The following is an 18,186-nucleotide window of genomic DNA, read 5'->3' on the forward strand; positions in this document are numbered from 1 at the left end:
AGGAGGAATAAATCAGAAAAAGCTTCGGAAAAATTATCCGGATGGTGACTACACTTTTGAAAATGATTATTCTTTCGAGAGAACATTTTTCAACACGCCGTCGCAAAGGAGCGAGTCCCTTTGAGTAATTGACTCCGGCCGACGGGCATTTGCCGGCGGTTATAATTGCACCATTCAGAAGCGATGAAAGGAAAAACAAAAACAAAGCTCATTCATTAAAAGCTCGTTTGCCCGTTTTATTCGGCTCGCTCAAGAGCGAGAAAAAACGGAGAGAATGAAATATACAGCGGGAAGCATTAGAGGAACGCTTAGCAGTCAGCGGGGTTCTCAAGTAAAAATTGTGAATTTTATGTGCAGTCAGTTTTAAAAAGTGAGACTGCCAAAGTTAAAGTCTAACATGAACGGCTTGTGTAAGGAAAGGCGTAACATCTAAAGGTCAAGTTTCGAGAAAACGTGAAATAAATTGATTTTTTTTTTGGGGGGGGGGGGGGTTCTTGATAACTTGGATTGCAGGTGACTTTTAACTGAAACTAAACTGCAAACTCAAGATTCGTTCATAATCATACTGGATTTTACGATTAGGAAACTACAATTTCTGGCACAAAGTAGAAACATCATACGGGCCATACATTTTCTTACGCAGGGAGGCGCATATAGAATTGAAGCATGATATTTTAGTCCCAATTGCAAAATGTTGTCCAATTACGTGGCAGTCTAAGGTGTTTTAAATGGACAACGATTTGCAAAAATAACTGCAATTTGTGGCTTTTTCCAGAAACAACATATTTTCCATTAGTTTCACTATGCAAATTATGTAGGCGCCAGAAATTGTGGAGGGTATGGATTCGATCGACGTGAATCGATCGAAAAACAACAACGTGAATCGACACCGATTTGATTGACAGTTAATTTTAAAGAAAGCCGTGTCGATTCGATCGACATGAATCGATCGGAAAATGAAAACGTGAATCGATCGACACCGATTCGATCGACAACCGTGAATCCATCGACAAACCCGTGAGTCGATCGATTCACATTTCCATTTTTCGATCGATTCATGCGAATACATATCCTCCAGAAATTGTAGCGCCTTACTGAAAAATGCAGTGCATATATTCACCTGATATACACAAAAAAGGATGTTTGTCAAAACCTGTTGCGCGAGTGATTCAAACGAGAAGAATGTCGCTGCCAATTCTTAACTTTCAATATCAAAGCAAATGTTAGGAATATTTGTAAGTGAACGTCCTTTCACAAAAACGAGTAAATTTATGCAAAAACTAAGTCAAATACGTGCGTTACAAACAACGGACCGTAATAATAAATCATTCTGGACAATTTGAGTTCAGAGGTTGACTATACTCTTTCGGGCCCTAAGAGCTCCATGGCATAATTTCTAAAATTAGCGACACGGTCGTAAGGTGCTCTAGAAGGGTCTTAAACCCATTCCCCTGAGAATGTCCTTGAGTTGTTTCTGCTTGAAACCGGAGGGTGAACTGCAGTTAAAAGAGCATCCGAAAACGAGTTTCCCGCCGTCGTCACAATCTGCCGGCCTATTCGCCTCCGGACAGAGCCTCTCGAAACGTTGACTTTCTCGCTCCCCCAGGTTTTTACTGATCCGGGTCAACCACTGGAAGGAGTTGAGGGCTTTTTCGCAGTTGACTCTCGCCGAATCGGCGTTGAACCCTGGGAGCGGCGGCATCTGCATCCCGTTTTCGTTCAACCGCCTGAGCTTGCAATCGTCCGCCTCGTGGTTGGCAAGCATGTCGCTCATCAACTTCTGCTGTTGTTCCGCTGGAGTCACCTGACGGGGGTGCCATCCAATTCCCTCCCCCGATTCCCTCCCGAAACCGATTCCCTCCCAAGACCGATTCCCTCATGCGGCCGGAACCGATTTCCGATTCCCTCCCGGCTTTGAAGTAAATTGAAAATATGTGGCAACGTCGCAACAATTGATCAAGTAGTAAGACGAAATAATCAAGTTCCAAAATAAACTCACCATTCCCAGATACTTCTGATACCGCACATTTTCGGCCTCCCGTTATTACACCCCGACAAAGTGGGTGACTCATTCGTGAAGTTTTTCTTGTTCGCACATCCTGAATGTCCTCAAGTGACCAAATTCGTCAATTACCTACTTCAAACGTACATCGGTGAAGGAGCCCAGTTCCCCCCGAAAATGTGGGCTGAACGATCAGCTGATCCAGCGCGAACCACCAACTCGTGTGAGAGTTTTCACGCGCGGTACAACTCCTTTTATTACAAACCTCATCCCGATTTTCCGAGTTTCGTTGCCGTGCTGAAGAGAATTTTCCGCGACAGCAAAATTTCAATAAATTCCGAAAATCAGTCAGTGGCAAAACCCAGATCAAAAACTGCCAAAAAAATTGCTGCTCTCGAAAAAAACATATCCGAACTTCTCGAAAACTACAACGATGAAGCTTTGTTCCACTTCATTCGCACGGTGTCTCGTAGAAATTCGCCAAATGTTTTCTTGTGATATTTTTTTTTTTTTTTGGTCTTATTTTTTTCGACGCGACGGACTCTGTACACCCGTTTAAGGTACTTCATAGAAATTCGCCAAATGTTTTCTTGTGATAATTTTTTTTTTTTTGGTCTTATTTTTTTTGACGCGACGGACTCTGTACACCCGTTTAAGGTACTTCAAACTTCTACAACTTCTACCACCTACTCTTCTACTCTTACGAGAAATGGCGCTGTATCAGGTGTATCTGGGAATGGTGAGTTTATTTTGGATCTTGATTATTTCGTCTTACTACTTGATCAATTGTTGCGACGTTGCCACATATTTTCAGTTTACTTCAAAGCCGGGAGGGAATCGGAAATCGGTTCCGGCCGCATGAGGGAATCGGTCTTGGGAGGGAATCGGGGGAGGGAATCGGTTTCGGGAGGGAATCGGGGGAGGGAATTGGATGGCGCCCCCTGACGGAGGTTCATCGAGCGATTAGATGAATGGAGATGTTGCGTGTGTGAGGAATCTGCGATTTGACTGTTGATTCTTACGTTAAAGTTCGCGAGAAACACGATGGTGCCACTGGTTTTCTCTGAAATCAACCCCCAAGCTCAAAAAAGCTCTCAAGTCGAGGCCAAAATGGAGGGGATATCCAACGCTATCCTGAGAGTCCACATCTACACCAAGACAAACTCTCCATGCAAAGATAGGGAGCAAATACATTAGCAGGGTTGCCGGGTCTTCACTTTTTGGAGTCCCCAAATAAAGTGGCAGCCCTGTCAATGTCTTTCTTCCCTATCTTTGCATGGAGTGTTTGACTTGATGTAGGGGTGGACTCTCAGGATAGCGTTGCGGATATCCCCTCCATTTTGGCCTCGATTTGAGAGCTTTTTTGAGCTTGAGAGTTGATTTCAGAGAAAACCAGTGGCACCATCGTGTTTCTCACGAACTTTTACGTAAGAATCTATAGTCAAATCGCAAATTTCTCACACATGCAACACCTCCATTTGAGCGAGGTAAGTTAATCCACGTTCGGAGATGTACCCTTAGTCCCACGGACACGAAAACAGGGCTCCTAATCTACTAAGCTAAGTAAAAACGCCGTATAAGCATTCGAATGTTGCCAATTTGATCTGAGAAAGTATTTATTATTAATCAAGAAAGTTATGAATATTTTCCCTTGAAATTTTCAGACTTTTTAAATCAAATTACGAACGGAAGCCTCTGAAAAATCGGAGAAGAAATATTTTCAAATTTTCCTGAAAATTCGTTATCTGTGGATAAAAATTTGGCAACGCTTAATGGCTTATATGGCGTTTTTACTTACTGCCGTGCTAAGGAAAATCGTCATATATATGAGCATCCAGATGATGCAAAATTTCTCCCTGTGCAACACTCATTTTGTAGGAACTTTATGAATATTTTTTCTTGAAATTTGCAGAAATTTCAGATTGCATTTTATGTGAAATTCTCTGAAATATTGAGAGATAAATGTACACAGGTTTCCCTGAAAATTTGTGTCTGTTCAAAGAAAATTTGACAGCACTTGATGGCTCATATAGCTTCCTTCCTTAGCACGGCACTGATATAATTTGTCACACTAGGACGCATTAGAAACTGGATACAGAGGTAGAGGAAAAGTAAGAAAAGGAAGAAAACGAGAACAAAGCAAAAGGAAAAGAGGAATAGGAATACGAGGCGGAATAAGAAGGAAGAGGAAAACGAAGAATAGAATAAGAAGAGAAGAAGGAAGAAACTGAAAAACGTTCGCATGTTAAATCTTTTGCTCTTATATTTTTACATAATTATGCTTCTTAAAATTTGCATAATAAGATTTTACGTATGATCAAACCATTTGCGATCAATTAATATTTTTCTCCGATGTATGTGCTTTTTTTCTTAGCAGGGCAGCCATCTTATTTCATTTGTAAAATGAATATATTACATCGACAACCACGATGAAACTCCAAAAATGCGTATCTCGGTATGTATGCGTAATGCGCGTAATGTGTAATGCGTATTCAAAATCTCTGCTCCTTTTACAATTTTTCGAAATGGGACCGAGCACACATACGTAACATAATGCCTTGAAAATTCACTTAATATTCTTCACATAAAGTAGAAAAATCATCCGAGTTTTCAAGAAATGACGTTGAGTAGTTTCCGATGTAGAAAATTAAATATGACGGGGGGTTTGCAACGCCGCCGTAAACCGATATGCACACTTCATCTGCACTTTCACCATTGAAAGAAACTATATGCGAATGAATTGAATCGGAAAGAACTATGAGCAACCAAAATCAAATCTCAAGGATTTCCTTTTGATTTTCACTAAATTTGCAATGAGGGACTACTTTTTCCAGCACCATCCGTGAAAGCACTCGCCCCGCCTGCATTTTAAAATTATGGGCACATACGCTGTTTTTACAATGAGGCAGAAATGTAATTGTTTGTAATTATTGCAGAATGTAATCAATGGTGAAAGTGTGAAACCACGTTTCTCAGTTCACGACGTTGCAGACTTCCAGTCATTTGTTTGAGGGGGGAGGGGGGACAAAGTAGTGAATGTAATGACTTGAAAACTTCCTTGATTTTTCTTGGTTATTTTTTACAAATTTTAAGCCAAAAAGTTGGCCAGTCTCCTTTCGAAAAAACACAATAGGAGCGTTAATTTTGAAACACTGTAATGGAGATACGTGTTTTCGCACTTTGTCCATGATATGAAAGAATCATCGATATGAGAATTGCTCAATCTAAGCTTTACTCACCGGTGTAACTACAACGATGTTGTAGAGTAACGGGGCCAAGAACACTACGGCGTGAACCAGAGACATTACGGTGTTTAACTGGCGGTCCGAAATAGATTTTGGTGTATAAAATGTAAATTTTAGTAAATGATGCTATCTTAAATGCAAAGTTATAGAGTAGTTAGTAAAACTTCGGTTTTACAGAAAAATGATAAATCCATTAAAAAATATCAAGAGCTTTTTTCCACAGGTGTATGGAGCATTAATTCGAGCTATTCAATTAATTCTCCCCGAAGTGCTAGGAAAAGAGGTAACTTTAATAATTGGACAGACTACGAAAAATCAAGTACGACCGAAAGCTGATAATTTTACGATCGATGTGATATCCACTCGGTAGAATCCAAACTCAGTGTTTCTACAACCTTGATCCATATGTGGATCAGTGAGAAGTACGGTAAAAACATAAAGAGATAAATCAGTTCTAAGGAAGAACACCCTATAAGCCTTCAGGCGTGGTCCAATTTCCACTATTCGGTTTCTCTCTATTTTCAGGTAAATCTGTAAATATATTCATCCAATTTGTCAGGGATTTTTCTTCGCAATTGGATCTAAATTACCTGAAAATTTCAAGAGGAAATATTCATAAACCTCCTTAAAAAGGACATTTTATTGAAATAAATTTGGTGACTCTCGAATGTTCATATGGCGTTTTTCTTTATCACGACAGCATAGGTATATGATTGTAAATAAATTGTATTTATTCAGTTGCTCCAACTTTCAACGCACTAAATAGGAAATGCAATTACACGGAAAATAAAAGTCCAGGTCATGCAAATTAGGTTATACAATATTGTTGTTTTTAGTCCGTGCATTAACCTGATCTCGATTTTCAGCTTTGACAACCGATTATTATTTTTCCACAGGTTCCAAAATTGCCAACGCAGTAAGTGTTCAAGCGTTCAAGGGCCCTATGTCTCAGGCATGGAGGCTTCATCTCAGTCCTCCAGGAAGTTGAAATCGATTTTTCGGCCAGTGGCGTTGCGTGCTTTGCGATATATCGATTGATCTGACATTCAAACCCATCAAAAAAGATCGATAAACAGGGTGTTTGCAACAAAACATCTCACGAATCGGTTTTTTTACTACAACTTCGAATGGGAAGATATCGACAATGGATCATTCACGTCTTGCCACTGTTTTCAGCTTATATTTCAAGTTGCATATGCACTGAAAAAAAATTTGCTTGACTCAAGCATGACGATTCTTGAATTAGCTGCCAAGAATTTTTTTTATCTTGATGTAAGCTGAATTTTTCTTGATAAGAAAATAAGGCTTGGGTTAAGCAAGAAAGTACAGTTTATAGGGTTGGCGATTTCGCCAACGCTCACTCAAAATTTAGACGAAAACTGAAATCTCATTACAGAAAGAAAAATAACCCATCCAAGGACAAATTTTCTCCCAAAAGAGTTATGCTCGCTTTCTTTCTGCAGTGAGACTTCAGTTTCAGGCTATAAAGTTTGAGCGCACGGTGCCGAAGTCGCCAACACTGCTCAATTTTGTTTTAAACCGATTCGGAAAGAATCACTCAAAATCGCAAGGAAACATCTTGATAATATTTTTCCCAGAGGAAAATAAAATATATGATCGGCTACTTTTTAAAGTTGCTATTACAATGCGAATTTGTAGATCTGAGTCATCGATATGTGCCTTTAGCTTTTCTGCGCAGTTGGGTGATTTTATGGTTATACGAGAGATAGTGGTGACTCATCTCTAAATAAAGTCTATTTGAATAGCCCCTTGTCAGGTGTGATTGTGGCAGGAAGAGAAAAGTTAGTGCAGAGTAATGAGAAAAAAGTTAGTGCAAGTTACAACTATTTTACAATGGGCAATAAGTTATGCGGGTCACAATGATAGAGAAATCTCTCCGAAGAAAGACACGGAATCAAGTCTCATGTATGTGAATTTAATAGTCGTAAGTTCTGTCGTGCTCTTGTATCGTCTCGCTTCGGTGGTAATACTTGTGCATTCTTATGAAATAGGAATAAAAGAGGAGAGAAGGAAAAGAGAGAAAAGAAAAAAGCAGAGAACAATTGGTCTGTATCTAGACCACGTATTTTGCCATAATGGGAAAGCTGTCGTAGGAGATGGCGATGCCTTCATATGCACCGGATATGTAACGAGTTAACAAGAAAACTTCAGCTGCAAATACCCTCGTTTTTTTTGCGACCCGAAATATCTTCTTCGAAGGTTGATATCTCTTTAACTGGAGACTCACTGATAATGTTAGCTAGTCTCTAGTACGAACTGCCGTTTAAAAGCCCGTTTCAAAAACTCAAATAAACCAGTTAAAAATTTTGTTTTAGGAAGCCCTTTTGACACTATTTTTCTACGTAAACAATTGATGATGTCAATTGTAAAATTCACGTGAAATCTTTAAAAAAAAACACAAAAAACTTTTATTTTTAAGGAGTTGTTTAACATTTTCCCCCAAACGCAAGTATAAAACGGATTTTTAATTGGCAGTTTGTCAGTCAATCAAAAACCAGGAAAAATCTCAAACTAATTCTTTTTTTCAATCGGGTGAATTGACTTCTATTCATGAAACAAGGCGAGTGTTGGTTCAGTTGGTCGTTGATTAGCAGACCAGATGATCACTGTCTGGGAGTAGGAAGAAGAGTAGGTAATTGCGAGAGTGTATTTTGCATTTATTTATTCGTGGATTTTCTGAAGCGCTCTATTTTGAGAGGCTGTGCCCTATTTAAAACTCCGATTTATTGATTGTTGGAGAGTAGTAATTCATGTCATATTTAGCCGTCTAAACGGGTGCAAATCAATGCATTGTTCCCAGTTCGTTCAACGCGGCTGGAGGATAAAATTATCATAAATTGTGGAGAAGTTAATCTCTCAAAAATGAGATTGAATATTTTGTATCGCATGAAACGTAAATCTTTAAGCGAAATTTCAGTCTGGTGCCGAGCATCAATTTTGATTGATAAAGGAATAAACTTAAAACTGACCAAGTTTTAAGCGCTCAGACGACAGAAAGCGCTTTTTTATTTCAACCTACCCCTACAATTTTAGTATACCAGTGGCAATGCGTTCAAACGGCGCATCAGCTCAAAAATAGGATTGCGGAGAGGGACCTAACATATCGACAGTGAAACTACCAAACCACGTATCTCGTTTGCGGTGTTTAAAAATCTACGCTCACATTTTATTTGTTTGAAGTAGACCAAATCAATATCATTCCTTGAAATTTTCACGGAATTTTCTTCGCACAAAGAGGAAAAATCACAGAAATTTTCAAGACTGGATGTTAAGTAGTTTTTCATTTAAAAAATAAAGTATGACAGGAAGTCTGCGACGTCGCAAACCGAGATACGTGGTTTGGTAGTTTCACCGTCGATATTTAGAATAGATTAATCTGTGTTACCTTTATTTGGACTACATTTTGCAATTTGGAACTATAAATTCTAGCCCGGTTTAAAAACGACGTGTATGCCATTAGTTTCCCTATGCTCATAAGTGTTTTTCCGGAAGAAAAAGAATTTATAGTTCCAAATTGCAAAATGCAGTCCATCTAATGCTCCTGATGTTAAAATTTGGAGGTTTTTCTATAATTTATTTTTTTAGCGGAAGTGTAGTTTCCTCAAAGTTGATGGTTGAAATTTTGGTGAGGAAGTCCTACTTTGGTCTTAATAGTGCTCATCTTTTTCCGGGAACTTAAGATATGTAGATCATCGGAGTTAAAGTTCAGCTTTTGCGCAATGCGTTCTGGGTACGAGCGATATATCTCAAATTTTAACCTTAAGGTGAATTATTTTGGAAAAATCTAAATTTCAGTCCGTGCATAAATCATTGAAGAATGTTCGTGCGCTGAAAATCATTCTCCAAAGACTTTAAGTAAGGTCAAAAGTTCTGTTTCCAATTAGCCATCAACATCGATACATTGAAATTGGTCGCAAAATGGAAACAGTGTACTTCTAACTGCAGTGTTGCCAAATTTCAAGAGTCACACCCGCGCGCGGACCCACTTTGAACGTGCGCCCCACTGTTCGGAAAGAGCAACCACCTCTACTTTTTCCTAGAGCGGCCAACATTTTACAAATGTGCCGACACATTAATAAAACATTTGGGCCTCGAAGCTCTGTTTTAGATGGTTCCGGTAGTTAGTTACTCCTAGGTGGGTCGGCGGGATAGAAATAATATTTGCTCGAGCACGGGGCGGACATATTTTAGCCCCTCGGCCCGACGCGACGCAACCTGCGTTACACCGGCACCCGCTCCTGTGTATTTCGTATTCCCTAATCGACCCTACATTTCATTTTCCCGTCCCCCGAACAGTGACGTCGGCTAAAGGCCTGAAATACGCGTTCTTATGCCTCTTTAGAGGAACCTCCAGCTAGTTCGCTTTATTTAATTAAAATAACAGTGGAGTCTCCATTATCCGCGATGGACGGGATTCGGGGGGGGGGGGGGGGGGGAGGGCACCGTGAACAGGGGTGTCAATTGGGGATGGCACAACGGGGTCTAACCCTTATCCTTTCCCCGTTTTTTAAATTTAATCTTTTTGAGGAACGAGTTGAGTAATATCGAATGATTTTCTCAAGATTTTTTGAGGCGTTACCTCGCCCTTTGGGCACATCCTCCCCCATCAAATCTACCCCTTTCCTTTCAAAAGACTAGGATTGAAAAGCGCCCACTGCGTGGATAGTTCACAATTAAAATAGTTGAGATCTTGGATTTCGGAATAGAAAGCCTTCTCTTCATGAGAATGCTTAGTTAGGAGATCAACCTAAATTTAATAGGTGCCATTGTTGATTCGATTAGAGTAATTGAAATAATAAACTGTATTTATCGTGCTACGGTCAACTACTGGACATTTTTTTACATTATCTTTTTAATACTGTGACGAGAGTTTAAACGACCCAGAATGGACCACTAGACAAGGTACGAATTTCAGCATTCTGATACATGTTTCTCAACCAAAATTTCACGTAGAACACGATACGCACAACGAAAATTACCCAAATCAACTCCTGACGAAGATATTTAATGATTCTTGATGCGTGAATTCAAACCACCCGCTCATGAAAACTCAATGCTCTACGTGATTCACATCGCGCGCTAAATGTTTATCATGACAGTCTCTGCGATGTAAAAATCTTCAACTTCAATCTTGACACTTTGGCTCAGCTATAGCAGATTACCAATAGTTTGAACAACACATGGTGGAAAATGAACATTGCTCGATTGAGAAGCTTGCTGAAACCGTTGTAGTGCGCGATTTGACTCACGTAGAGCTTTGAGTTTCTTGTGAGCGGGCAGTTCAAATTCCTCGTACCCAATGTGAAATAAAAACGTTAATATCTTCGTTAGAAGTTGATTTCGGTAATTTTCGTAGTGTGAATTGTGTTCTACGTGAAATTCTGGTTAAGAAACATGTATCAGATTGCTTAAATTCGTACCTTGTCTAATGGTCCATTAGAGATCTGTCGAATATTATTTTTTTTTAATAATTCTCCAAAAGTGCATCACTTCCATATAAAATTAATAAAATTATCGAGCCCTTTTATAGCATACTTTCCAGTCTCTCTGTAGAATTCTGTTTTACTATTTTAAATTCAGGTTTCACTTCTGAAAATAGCAAGATTAGTTCACCATTATCACAAAATATTGATACCTCTCAGAAATATTTCGCACAAATATTGGTGTAAGAACTTTATTTTCTCAATCACAATCTATATCTAAATAAATTTGTTAAATTTGCCGGTAAGATAACCAAATTATTACTCGCGCAACTTGATTATCAATTGGAATTCAGGATTTTTTCAGTGTAATTTCTCCATAATTGCACCTATACGAATTCCAGCCAAACTGGCAACATTGCGACGCAGAAATCGATTCAATTCCTCGCACGCACACTATGAGCGGATTCCCACACCCGCGTGACAATAAAGCGTGACTTGTTTTTAAATACAGGGTTCAACCCTTCGTCTGCGTTTCGCCTATGCTCTCATCCTCAAAAAGACACTTTCCAGGAAAACGCCATTAATTCGAGGATAAGGAAATTTAATTCTTCGTCAGAAAACTGAGTCAGGTCCCTGAAACTTGAAATTCCACTGCTGTATCCGTTGAGATAAAATTAAAAAATGCTTTCATATTCTCATGGTCAAAATATGCATTGAGTACCACTACAAGCTTTAAGGCACTTTCTGCAGCGGGCTGAGCGTTGAAATTGCGGTAGACAAAGTGTCCTACTTCCTTTGTCCATAGCAGCTACCCACTTCCACCGATAGGATCTCTCCGTATCCCTTTTGTGTTCTTTGTCCATCATTGTGTCTATAAATTTCCATAATGAGCCCACAGACAGCAATCCAATCTAGATTTAAACCTCTAGTGATCGTACCATATTCAAATCACACTTTCTCATTTTTCGTCGGCTGTCATCCATTTGCAATTTTGCAGGCCTTGGTTTCCTCTACCAGGGAAGACTTAGTCCAGAGCCATTTCGGTGACCTGACCATTTCGGTATCATATAGTATAGTACAGTTTTCTTTTTTTTTAACACTCATAATTTCACGGACTTATTCATGCGTTACGGACGTAATCGTTTCTTTTCTTACGATTCTGGCTTATATCGTTGTAGAAATCAGGATTGGTTAGATTTAAGAATATTCTGAAACTGTGCGATGTAAGGTCTCAGGTATGACGGTTTTTAGAACCCTTCCAATAATTTACGGCGATTCATCGAACATGAGTACGGTAATGGACCAACAAAGTAACTAAAAGTTATATTGCGTTGATGTTAGCGCCTGAATGCAGCTATTCCAGCTCTATGGATGCGCGTGTTGCGTGCATGAATTATGGAGGCGGAATGCTGTTCTACTTGAGAACGGAGGCTTCTCTCACATCAGTAAAATTTTTCGCTCAGACGCTACGAGCCCATTTTTTCAAAACTTAATTTTTACACCAACGGCTCTCTTCGCAATCACCGTAGGATGCAGTGGCGAGCGTGTTTTGTGATAAATCGATTGACCTACCATTTAAACCTACGCAAAAAGATCGATTATCAGGGTGTTCGCAATGAACGCCTTACTAACCAATTCTTTAACACAGCTTAAAATGGGGAGATATCGATAATCGATCATTCACGCCTCGCCACTGAAGGATAGCAGCTCCTTTTATCATGCGTAAAAATAGCCTATAACTAAAGTGTATACACTTTAATCATGCGTAAAAATCAGAGGCGGATCCAGCAATTTGGCAATACAAGATTTTCTCCATTTAAACCTGTGCTAAGTAATCGATTCTTGTCGGAGCACCTAGCCCTTCAAGAATCGATACATTTTCATAGGTTTAAATGGAGGAAAGACAATGTTGCCAATTTTCTGGTTCCGCCAATGGTAAAAATAGACTAACTAAGACGGAGAGGGTACTTACCGGGGACGCTGGTCCCTAGGGCCACGAGTGTAACAGCTGTGACGGAGTCCTTGAGCCCGACGGTGCACCCGAAATGTGAGGCGATGTCACCGATGAGCGCCGTCAGGACTCCGATCCAAATAATCGATATCACAAAACACACGTATCCGGAAAATATTCCTGAAACAACAACAAGTTCCCATCAACTCATGCATAGACTTCATTCTATGAGAATGCAGCTAAAGCTGCAAGGAAAAAAATCAAATGGACTTCATTCATGGAGTGCAATTTGGAACTACAATTTCTGGCTCATTCGTGGAAACACGTGTGTGTATAGGGAAACTAATGGTACATACGTTGTTTCTAAACTGAGCCAGAAATTTTAGTTCTTCATCACAGAAAGTCCAATTGACGCCTTCCACCGCGGTAGAGCGCATCGTAATTTGGACTACATTTTGCAATTAGGAACTACAATTTCTGACTTATCCGTAAAGACACCTACGTGCATGCGGAAACTAATAGTACATTTCTAAACCTGGCAAGAAATTGTAGTTCCAACTTATTGCAAAATTATGTTCATCTCTTCGCTAAGTTGATATTATGAGACCAAGACTCGATAACATAATGATTTTCGGCTGATGAAGTTGCTCACTTCTATTTCCAGAAATTGAAGAAGGATATTTTGATAAGTTTGTGCTCCTCCCTTTCTCTGCTGCTGCGCGGTCGATTATTTTGAGACACTTCTGATAACGGCGGTGGAACTCTCCCAATTTGTCGCTCTTCTGACGCAAGGGCGCATTTCACTTCTCGCAAGAGCCCCGTAAAGCATGGGCTTATACGTAAAACAGAGCTCACTTGGACATTGAAATCCGCCCTTATGTGCACCGAAAAAAATAACATGCTGTTTTAGCACCTAGGATGTTAAAAATGTGTCTGGTGATCTCAAGATGCTGCCTTAACTGCCTACAGAGTTAAATTTGCATTCACAGGATGTAAAGTTAACTGCGAGGGCAGTAAAGACAACAACTCCGGATCACCAGACACATTTTTAACATCCTAGGTGCTAAAACAGCATATTATTTTTTTCGGTGTGAGAGGAGCAACGATTTTGTGCGGGGGTAATTCAACGAAGACGGTGAAATTTCGCGGGAAATACGATAATCGCATTAACGAAGTTTGATGCTTGGTCCCAACCCCAACCCACCAAACCTCCAAAGTTATATTTCGTCCTCAGCCTACGATGGTGTCCGAGTAAATGAGGCAAGCTGCCCCTGGAATGTGATGCTAATTGTCTCGCACAGAGGGAAACATGCGTTCGTCTTTACTGCCTTGATAAGGAAAAACACCGCATGGACCTATGGAAGTTGCCAGATTAATTCTGACGAAATTTGGATTTTCTAGAGAACTCGCGAATGTTTAATTCGAACGCGTTTGGCAGAAAGGAACCCGAGCCACATCAGCTGTAGTCAAATTTAATCGCACAATTTAATTGTTTAATGTGCGGATTCCTATGACAATTTCGAGGAATGAGTCAGTTAAGCTCGGGAGGGATTTGCCTGCAAGTAGTCGAATCTTATAGTTTTCGGTACGAGAAGACAACATTGTTCTCGCTTTGAAAGGAACAGTCAACTACTACGTTATTAGATTTTTACAATATTTTACTGTTTTATCCAACTAAGGAAAGCTGAGTTTTCGGCCGAAACGTTTTGGTGATATTTACGTGAAAATTAGCCTTGTTACCCGCTGTACAATTTGTTTTATTATTGTAGGCATAAATTAAAACATAAACTAAGTTCAAATGCAAAATAAAATACACCGCGTTACAAATTTTCATTCCTAAAAAGTAGTCCTAAAAATGTGTTATTTCGAGGTTGTTTTCAATGCGCCTTCAGCTGAGTCCGCAGCAATTGTTGTTACGAATATGTTGTGCGTGCTGATCTCAACTCATTACATATTTGACTCTTCGAAGGCGTTTAATGTGCGAAAGTAGAGCACCCTGTCGGAGTACAACAGAAGTGAAATTGAAATAATCGATTAACCCCTACTTCTTTCGTTCTCCGACAGATTGCGCTACTTCTGCACAAAAGACGCCTTCAGAGAGTCGAGTATGTAATGCACCATTATCAGTACGCACAACATATTCGTAACAACAATTGCTGCATACGCAGCAGAAGGCGAATTACCCAGTAAAAAAAAGAGTGTGATAGGATGCAAGCAAAGGATATGTATTCGATCGAAAACAAAACGAACGAAGAAAAAAAACGTGAACCGATCAACACAGATTCATGGCCAAATAAATAACAAAGCCGATCAAATTCAGTAGAAAACTTACTTTCACTATGAAAATTTCAAATTTCGGTATCTCGAAATTAGGATCAGCCAAGATTTTTATTTTCCACGATTTTAAGTCCACATTTACCATAGACCCTGCAAACCGGTTTTGGGTGCATTTTTGTCGCATTTTCTTTTGCTTAAAGACCTTTGTGCGCTTTGGTGTGGTCCTACGTTATCTTCTTAAATCTTTATGTGAACACCCGTCCTCATATCAGGACGACCTTTGATCTTTAATGCAGTGAACCCATGCACACTCCACCGAGAATCCTAAAAGCGGATGTTCAGAACATAGAGTCAACCAAAAACAGGACGTAGAACCGTATAATACCAGGGTTGTGTGTATGTGTCGTATGAAAAAGCAGAACCGCATTTCGGCAATACTGCGTGCCCGTACTAGATAGGTAGTAATCTCGCACCAAAGTAGGCCAAATGGATTGTGTAAAATTTTCAGGAATATTCCGATTATTTTTGAGATTCCAACAAAAAATATCTGAGAAACCACAAAAGTAGGTATTTTTAGCCCCCCAGGAAAACCAAAAATTAAGGCCACAGGAGGCTAGACAATTTTCTGTAATTTTCTCTATTTTCACCTCTGTCATAATACATCTTGGTTCACATACAATATTATTGTGCCATAGTGGATCCCGAAAAATTGTCGAGATTCAACTAGGCTTGTATACCCTCTGATCATTTGCGGCATTTTAATGGAAAATAATTTTCAAAGACGGAAACAAATTACTGGCGCAATAATTGACTGAATACATTTGAGAGAGAGAGTCTTACCTGGAGGAGGTACAGTAGCAAAAAGTAGTTTCCAAAATAAAGTTAAAAAATGTAAAACATAATCAAAACAATTGGCTGTTGCGGGCTCGCCGTCTGAATCATCATCTGAAATAGAAAAGGAAAATAATCAATAATCGATGTTAAATAAAGAATAATCGATATGAACACGGAGGCATTCAACGGGTATAAGAATATACCAGTAGACAATGTGCGAATTTAAGCGTTCTGACACACTCATTTCTGTTTCTTAACCAATTTTTACACTAAACACAGTTCTTGCAACGAAAATTACTGGAATCAACTCCTAATCGAGATGTTTGACGTTTTTCAATACGTAAATTCAAACTTCCCGCTGGTGAAAAAACACAAAGTCTACGTGAGCCAAATCGCGCACCAAACGTTATCAACAGTCTCTCCGGTATGAGAATATCGCAAAATCGATTTCGTTGCCTCGGTTCAACCGCGTAACTTGTCAAAAATTTGAACAACACAAAGTAGGGAAGGACTATTGGTCGATTAAGGAGTCCGCGAAAACCATTGTGGTGCGCGGTTTGATTCAAGTAGACTATTGTTTTCTTGTGAGTCGAAAATGTTTTCCCGGAACCTATGTAAACTGAAAACGTAAATATAACATCAGGAGTAAAATTCAATAATTTTCGTAGCGCGAAACGTGTTCCATGTGAAATTCTGGTTGAGGAACACGTACAAAAATGCTTAAATTTGTATCCTGTCTACTGGTCCATTTGTCAGCAGTAATCATTAATATTTGTAATTCCAACTGGATTTGAATGATGTTTTAAATCAGCTGTGTTGGATATTGTTAGTCTCATAGATATCGATTGTTGTGTCGTTAGCGAATGGCTTTTATCGATAAATTTCTATCTTAGCGATCGATGTCAAAATAGTTCAACTATCCAGGTACAGACTGAGATAAATTTCGAGAGAGCAGAAACAATATGAAAGGGGCATGGAGGCGGATATGTATGCTAATAATTTCGCCCTCAATTTTTTGACCAGAGTGCAAGCAATTTGGACTAAATTTTGCAATTAGGAACTAAAAATTCTAGCTCAGTTTAAATACAACGTAAACACCATTAGTTTCCCCACAGATATATGTTTTTATACAGATGAGTCAGAAATTATAGTTCCCCATTGCAAAATGTAGTCCATTCATCTCTCGTGTTGTTCACAAATCTTACCGGCACGATTAATTCTTCTATACTCTTATCTAGAGATTCTAATGGTTGCTCTATTTCTTTCTGAATCTCGGTGACCGATAAAATACACCATGGGATTAGGTCTTGCATATAGGAACTACTGTTTATGGCTTAACCATAAAATGACCCATCTGCTCAAGGATTTAATCCCTTTTACGTTGTTTTTAAAATGGGCCAAAAATTGTAGTTTTTTACCGCAAATTTGGTCCAATATGTGATCGCTCATAAGAAAAGGAACAATGGTTCAATGGAAAATTAAAATTAAGTACACTTTGCGATTGAGGACTACTATTTCTGGTTTATTTTAGAAACAGCATATGTGATATTCATTCCCCTATGCTGATAGGTGACTCTGTGGATGCGCCTTAGATCGTAGTTTTAAATTACTGAATATAGTATGAATTATCAATTGGCCGATATTCATCGACTTGATTCAAGACAAATCGATTTTTTAAGATTTTAAAGAGGATATCCCTCTATGAGCCTCAAAAAAAAAATACTATCTATATATTATATCTGAATGAAAATCGATTAGTCTATCTAAACGCCAATGAAGATCGCAATGTTGCATTGTAATCCGCAGATTTTGTGACCTGAACACGAAAAACGAGATTTTTAAAAGGCTTTTCCTCAAAATTATTTTTCAAATTGCAAACTTGAAATTGCCGCAGCCTCTGTTTGCTTTGCCAATTTTCGGGCAATGTTTGTCCCAAAATTTTTGTAGAGCATCCCTCATGACGCCCCTCTTGTAGGTTCCAAAATTATTTCACATATTTTAGAAACAGCGCACGTGACATTAGGTCCTTCCTTGATATAGATGCTTGGATAAATGAGCCGGAAATAGACGCCCCTCATCGCAAAATGTAGGTGGAATGATTGATTGCTCTCACAACCTTACTATCAAATATTTGCAGGACGTAAATATTTGAGTCCATAAAGAGTGTCAGTTGCCAGTCTACTAATACTTCATTTAAACGGGAATTTAAGAGTGATTGTAATATCTGCAGGATAGAAACCGCGAGGGACTGGCTATCTTCTTCCGTCAAAATGGACCACTGAACAAGGTGTAGACGGAGGCCAAAACGTTACATGTTTGCCTTCCAAAAGTTTAGGTGGAAAACAATTCGCATGACGAGAAATGTGGAAATAACGCCTACACGTTGAGATATGAACAATCATATTTAACACATATCAAATTGACTGTATTTCG

At 39.2% G+C, this 18,186-nt stretch overlaps 1 protein-coding gene across 2 annotated transcripts in view; it reads right to left on the bottom strand.

Moving 5' to 3' along the window:
• Positions 1–18,186, bottom strand: part of Calx (sodium/calcium exchanger 3) — a 161,473-nt gene that overhangs the window by 24,358 nt on the left and 118,929 nt on the right. For both annotated transcript variants that reach the window (XM_019046719.2, XM_072301234.1), the window contains exons 5-6: positions 15,760–15,864; positions 12,664–12,822 (exon numbers count right to left, since the gene is read on the bottom strand). In XM_019046719.2, the coding sequence (XP_018902264.1) occupies positions 12,664–12,822; positions 15,760–15,864 (264 nt within the window). The remainder of the gene's footprint in view (positions 1–12,663; positions 12,823–15,759; positions 15,865–18,186) is intronic.

The sequence above is a fragment of the Bemisia tabaci genome, chromosome 6 (genome assembly GCF_918797505.1).
Source record: "Bemisia tabaci chromosome 6, PGI_BMITA_v3".
NCBI lineage: Eukaryota > Metazoa > Arthropoda > Insecta > Hemiptera > Aleyrodidae > Bemisia > Bemisia tabaci.